At 33.9% G+C, this 7271-nt stretch overlaps 1 protein-coding gene across 1 annotated transcript; it reads left to right on the forward strand.

Moving 5' to 3' along the window:
* The first annotated feature begins 800 nt into the window (after positions 1-800).
* Positions 801-4981, forward strand: LOC110113536. The gene is made up of 2 exons (XM_020846169.2): positions 801-1458; positions 4733-4981. Exons 1-2 carry the CDS (start codon positions 1039-1041, stop codon positions 4898-4900), a joined length of 588 nt encoding a protein of 195 aa, XP_020701828.2. The 5' UTR covers positions 801-1038; the 3' UTR covers positions 4901-4981.
* Positions 4982-7271: the final 2290 nt, after the last annotated feature.

Here is a 7271-nt window from a genome sequence, read left to right on the forward strand (position 1 = left end):
TTTATTATGAATGTATTTTTTTATGAATTAGTATTACCTGTAGTTTATCATTCCACCATTCATTAGAAACATCTATGATTTGCTTTATTGGATTCCAGACTAATCCAATCTCACCACATAACAGCTCTTTCCACAACTTCCAATCCTTCTTCAATTGATCCCACTTATTTTTTAGCTGTGTACAATCATATGATCTTTTAGTCTGAATTAAAATTTTTCATAATGTTTGTCCAACCCTCATTGAAATGGGTGGTAGGTCTATTATCCAATTCAATTTATTTTATGCATATGTCACAATAGAGTAACATGTTATCCATATCCCATGTTGTAGGTGGACCACTTTCTCTTTGTTTTGCCATCTACATATCTCAAAAACATACCGATTAAGATGTACATAATGTACATATTAATATATTATATATTAATGAGAATAATGTATGTTTATAAACATTTTGAAAAAATTAGAATAAAAAGTAAATAATGATTCAAACTTTTAAAAAATATATATATAAAGTTCCATCAATTCAAGTTTTTTTTTGAAGAAAACATAACAAATATGTTTAATAAAGTCAATAAAAAAGAATTATTTTTAAAATGTGCAAAATTCACATGCTAATTTGGAACATTAGCAGAGAGAGCTTAAGGAAATTTGCTAAGACCATCCACAATCGAACGGTAAACAAGTGTATGTCGTTCGTCAAACAATCCAATCGAACGTGAAATTGTCCATTAATCTTCAGGAGTGAATATTGCGACGCCAATATTGGCATTGCACTATTCACCTACGAAAAAAAAAAAAGGCTTACGGGAATTGCGAAAGAAGAGCATGAAAGAGGAGAAGCATGTTCATTTGTAGCGAGATGAAGAAGCGCGTGGAAGAGAAAATGAAATTTGATTGAAGATAAAGGTTTACTCTATTTTGAGTGGAAAATAGGTTTTTCTGTTGTAGGTGCCTTAACTCGTTTTATCATCGCCAAATTTCTTTTAAAAAAATGTACATAAAATTTAAAAAAAAAAAAATTTGGGTGGAAAAAGCATATGTATTTTAGATACTTCAAACCATGTTGCTGGGAGAAATTTTTAATACGGAATACTCAAGGACCTCGCCACACCCTCGGCTCTGAGATGGCCCAGTGGAAATGGTGGTCATGGAGGATTCTCGGCCGTACCAAGCGAAAGGGCGTCGATCTAAGGCTGAATGCTGCCATCGAAATCGCTCCACTCAACTCGCTCAACGTCCACAAGAGGTTCTCCTTCCTCCTCCGCCTGCAGCAGTCATTCATAGCAATTAACTTGGAAACCAACTATTTCGACCGAAAGGAAACTTCAAAAAATTCGAAAATTTGTCGGTTATTGGCAAAGATCTTCGCCCGCTGGGGAAGGAAGCAGTGGCTCAGAAGCAATGTTTGTGCTCAGAAGAGTTCAAAGCATTGGCTATCCCGTCTCTCTTCTCTGCAGGTAAACTCTGATGCCAATTTCTACTTCTCGCTAAGCCAAAGCAGCAGACGAAGAAATGGAGCAGAGAAAAAGCAAACCCTAGATAGGCCTAAGGCTCTAGAAAGAGTATAGACAAAAACCAAAGAGGAGAAATTATAGAAATAGGCAGTCAATGAGAAGAATATTGCTTATCTTTTAGTTTTTTTTTTATAATTAAATATAATATGAATATAGTAAGTATGATTGAATTAATTATCCATTTAAAATGAATTAAGTATTTTAAATCTTGAGTTGCACTACCAAACAATTTTAAAGGATTTACTAAAATTTAACATCTTTCTTGCCAAAATAGTTTTCAATATTGAACACCCTCAGAATTTAGTAAATATGGATATACAGGATTTGCTAAATCCATTAATCATTTTCTTCGTGAGAGAAATTAACTTCATTTATATCATACAATAAATGATTGGATTGACTAGCTTTCTTATCATATCACTTCCTGAATAAGTCATAGTAACACGTTGGGCCTCATTATCATGTTTAGGATTTTCATCTTTGTACCCTTAGAATTTTTTATTTTGTATATATCATAATATGCATTACCAAACTCACTTATAATCATTCATACCCTTTTTCATCATATAGAAAACTCATCACCATTATTTTTCAATCATTTAGACTAGTTCGGCAATTTGCCCTCCAACTTGGAAAATCTTTAGAATTGCCCAATTGTGGATCTTGTTTGGCCTTCATTTACTCATGTATATATAATTCTATCATTCATTCACATGCATATAGTTATTTAAACTAGTACATATTATTTGTTCTAGGTAGCTGCATACCATGACTTAAGTATATCTTGTACAATTCATGATTTTTATGTAAGAGCTTATTTGTCAAATGAAGAATCACATCATAGAAATCTTATATTCATACATAACATATGTAGAATGCAATCTTTATTTTACATGACATTATTACGTGCTATCAGGAATTAGCTTGTCTAGTACAAATTACTTCTTAAGTACTATTTGTGATTTCATCATTCAAGAAGTCAAAAAGGACATGAATCAAATTAGAGAATAAACTTAAACATTCTTTAACCATATAATTTAAATACTAATGAAGAAAGGAGGACTAGTTCAACATGAAGAAATTTCCATCATCAAGGAGTAGCTTGTATGAATTACCAATATACATCTCTTGAGCTAAAGTGGAATAAATTTTATCTCAACAAGAACACATGTTGTCAAAGGTTAAGAGAGTCAACTAGCGCCAACATGATCCCCTTGTATTAGTTCACCAAAAATTGCACAAAAATTATAGCGTAGACATGTTGATTTAGTGGATATTGATATGAGAGAAACACACCAAAAAATATGTGGCTCCTAGGAAGTATCAAATTATGGAGACCATTTCAATATATATATTTATAGGCCATTTACATAATATGAACTCAACTAGAAAATTGTATAATAATAGCTTCCAATATAGTTTGATAAGTATGTGATCAACAAAGCAATCACCTAGCAGGCAATGATCAAGCGTGAATGTGCAAATAATCTTCAAGCTTAGGTGGCTCAAGGTAAATTTAGTGACTAAAGTATAGGATAATGGAGCTGCTAGGTCAAAAATTTCTAACTCTAAAATTTTGAGAATGGATTTACCATGTCAAGTAGTGGCCAGATTGCGTCTAATATATTTCATGCCATGTTGTAGTAATATAAAGAATCTGGCTAGCAACCTCTTGGAGCCTTGAATTTAGTGAGGAGTCTTGAATTTAGTGAGGAGTCTTGAACTAAGTATTGAAATGTGGAATCACATTGGATTTTAACTTGAATTTGGCTGCATGAAGTTATGGATGAAGATGGTTCAACCAATTTGAATTTGAACTTTGAGAGATAGGCCCCAGCCATATAAATTTGGATAATGATGATTCAATTAACCTTATCACAACCTCCTTCCAACAAACTCTTAACCAACTCTCAATTAACTTTTAACCTCCTTATAATTAACTTTCAACCTTTGAGTAACTTTTGAAATTTTAAAAGTAAAATATCATGTGAAAAGTTGAAATTTAGCTTATGAACTACATAATGTACTGCACTAGAGTCTCCCTTCTAAATACTCAGACATATTTATGAAGTGCTCAAGGGATACATATTCAACAACACACACGATTAGGACAAAATTGAAATTTTATTTCAATATGAAATTTTCAATGAATTTACATGCCTCAAGGTTCTTTGTTTGTAGCAATGATTCAAAATAAGAAAAGTCTTATATCATGTTAAAATCTGCTCAAAACATCTAATTTGAAGATATTCATTAATTCCATTAGTAGAAATTCTCTCATAAAATTCAATTCTTAAATTATTTAAGGATATTTTGGTGACATACGAAATTATTTACCCCAAAATGGAGATGTCCCATGTTGGTAGCGTGGGAAAAGGCGGAGTGAGGCCTTGAATATGATGCAAATGGATAACATGAATAGCGACATTAACAAGTTAAGGCGGTGATGATGAGTAGCGATAATCAACAACCATATATTAGTGATAAAAGAGGGAGTATAGCATAATAAGAAGGCGAACAATGGTGGAAAAATAAAACATCATTTTTGAGTGGCAAGACATTAGTGGGAATATATGGACAATAGTGGTACAATGAAACTTGAGCAATACTTAGTAGGAATAGCAAAAAAGTAGTAATTAATAAGTGCACATCATGGAAATAACTTTGAACTCCATATATGATGATTAAAATTCAATGGAGTTAACGTGTTAGACTTGACTATTCTGTCAAAATACTAGAGAATATATCTCATTCATTTATTAGCTGATAACATAAAACACTTGATGGACGAGAAAAGAAAAACTAACAATCATTACACATGAAATGCATTCCCAATGAATACAAAACTTTAGATTTACATTTAAAAAAAAAATTTAAGAAACATTGAGGCATGTCATAAAGTTGAAACTAAGAGCATTGCTTCCTTGGAAGAAGTGTTGTTTGGGTATAAGTTTCTTGAAGTTTGTTGGTCAGTTTCCAAGCTATCCAATTTTTATATGCTTGATTTTTGCAAAACCATGATATCTTTAGTTGGATTTGAATTAGCAAGCTATTCATAAGGTCCTCTAATAATTCTCAGTGAGATAAATAATGACATTAGCTTGCTTGTCTAATGGTTTCATTGGAGAGTTAGAAGTTTTGGAAAGCTTGTTCTTTACTTTTTGTTATTTATTATTTATCATTGTTAATACAATGTTCACATTGCTCATAAATTCAGGTTTTATCTACAAAGACTTCACCTTTAAATTGGAGTTGGATGATATGGTCTGCGATTTTTATTTTATTGTTACTTTTCATTTGTGAGGTAATGTTGACAAATGATAATCTTCTATGCACTTTTTATGACAATTTGTCCTACTCTTTTATTGTTTTCTCAATGAAATGATTGTATCATATATTTATCATGACAATATCTTCAAGCTACCCTTTGCCACATGTGAAACTGAGATATGCGGCACTTTTCTAATTGTTTGAAAGGGATCTAATTTCTTCTATCAAACCTGTAAATTGTTTTGTTAATTTGCATATCTTCGAATAACCTTCTTATTGCTAATTCTCTACTGCACTGGTTTGCAAAATTTCAAATATGATATTTCCCTATATATTACAAACATCTGTTGGGATGTTTTCTATCATTTTACTTGTTGCAACCCATGACCCCGAGTTTGAGATTTTGATGATGCCAAATAATGAGTGACTTGGAACTGCTTTTCATTGCTTATTATTTTATTTGTTATTTTCCTTGAGCACTAACATTTCAGGAAGATCACAAGTGACTCAGGAAGAAAGGAAGACTCAAGACCGGGTAGATTAGGAGTACGAGTCAAAAATTGTATTTTTCCATTTATTATATTTTTTACTTTATTGAGTCTGGCCACAAAATGCGAAAGAGTAAGAGCAACCATGAACACACACAGGGGGAGAATTTTTTTTTTACTGAAAATATAAGTAAAATTCTTCTCTGGAGATCGTACTGTACGATGTTATTTCGTACCGTACGATCCAGGCTATGTGGGCAAATCTGTGAATAGATCGTACTGTACGAAGTACTCGTACTGTACGATATGTTCAGATCCAAAAACCCTAGGCGTGACTTAATTTGAGGAAGTGATTTTTGCGCCGTTCGTACTGTACGAACTTGTTCGTACTGTACGATCTGTATTAAATACTTACTTAAATTAACACGTGATTAGTGCACGTAATCAAGGCCTAATTGAGATTTGCACATCGTACTGTACGAATATGTTCGTACTGTACGATTGGTTTTAAATACTTACTTAAATTAACCCGTGATTAGTGCACGTAATCAAGGCCTAATTGAAATTTGAACATCGTACTGTACGATGTCAATCGTACCATACGATGAACAGAGACGACATCCGATCGTCCAGACCATCGTCCTGTACGAATAGTATGTGGTTTAATCGTACCGTACGATATTGTATCGTACAGTACGAATTGTTTTTGTACTGTTCGTACACCTTCGTACCAGGACGACGGCTGTTTATGAAGATCGTACTGTACGATGATGAATCGTACTGTACGAACAGTAACGGCTAATTTTGAATTCAGAGGTTTTTGGAGCCTTTTTTAATATGCCAATCAAGTTCTTTTTGAAAAAAAGATTGTTAGAGAGGGTGAACGTGATTAGAGAGGGATTCCAAGGGAGAAAACTCAAGAGAAATTCTTGAGGGTTGAGAGGAAGGAGGAGGTGAGCGTTGTGAGGGAGAAGAGGTGTGAGGGAGATCACACGGTTGCTCCAAGCTCGCTGCATCTTGCTCCTCCTGTGGCCCGAGAAGGATTTGAGGGAGGATCTCCAAGGGAAAGGCTCGTCTGCATCCGTTACCTCGAGGTTCTCTGCCTTCTCCAGGAGGGAGAAAAACGAGAAGGTTCTCTGCCGTCGCCAGGAGGGCGAAAACAGAGTTTGGTCTTCCGCCACGCCGGGTTGGTGAAAGGGAGGTTTGTACAGGCTTCTCCGCCTTGCCAAGGGGGGCAAAAGGAGAACTATTTTTATAGTGAAAATCCCGGAGTGGAGGACTCCGGGGAGTGGACGTAGGTCATATTTTGACCGAACCACTATAAAAATCTTGGTGTGTTCGTTCTTTATCATTGTTTACTTTTTGCTTGCACTTTAATTTTTCATATCTATTGCACGTGGTTTTTTGATAAAGCAAAATTGCATTGATCTTTATTTTAATATTTCAAAAAACAACAAAAAAATTAGAACTCTTGTTTAGGGTTAATTTTTATTAAGAGAAAACTTTTTACAATTCACCCCCCCTCTTGTCGTTTAGTAATTTCAATTGGTATCAGAGCTTGTTTTTCAAAAATAGTGTTTTAGAAAACCTTGAAAAAACGATCATGTCGAATTTTGGTAATCGTAACACTGCGGAGGGTTATTCAATAACTCGTCCACCACTTTTTGATAACATACCGTTTGATTTTTGGAAAATTAGAATGTCTACATTTTTGCAATCTATAGATTACCGCATGTGGATGTTAGTTAATGATGGGTATGTTGCACCGTTTAAAACTGTTAATGGTTTGAAAACTCCTGTACCGTTTAATGAATGGAGCAATGAGGATAGGGAATTAGCCCAACTGAATGCTAAGTGCTTAAACTGTTTCTTTTGTGCATTGAAATCTGAGGATTATATGAGAGTATCTACTTGTGCTTCTGGTAAGGAGATTTGGGATAGACTGTGCATTACATACGAAGGAACAAACGAAGTAAAACAGTCTAGGCTTAACATTTT

Source organism: Dendrobium catenatum, unplaced genomic scaffold, assembly GCF_001605985.2.
Source record: "Dendrobium catenatum unplaced genomic scaffold, ASM160598v2 fragScaff_scaffold_699, whole genome shotgun sequence".
Taxonomy (NCBI): domain Eukaryota; kingdom Viridiplantae; phylum Streptophyta; class Magnoliopsida; order Asparagales; family Orchidaceae; genus Dendrobium; species Dendrobium catenatum.

Bases quoted from the DNA above. Each gene is read 5' to 3' on its own strand.
- LOC110113536 (XM_020846169.2), top strand. From the start codon at position 1,039: ATGTATTTTAGATACTTCAAACCATGTTGCTGGGAGAAATTTTTAATA. The intron at 1,459-4,732 runs GTAAACTCTGAT...TCATAAATTCAG, and splicing joins CCCGTCTCTCTTCTCTGCAG to GTTTTATCTACAAAGACTTC.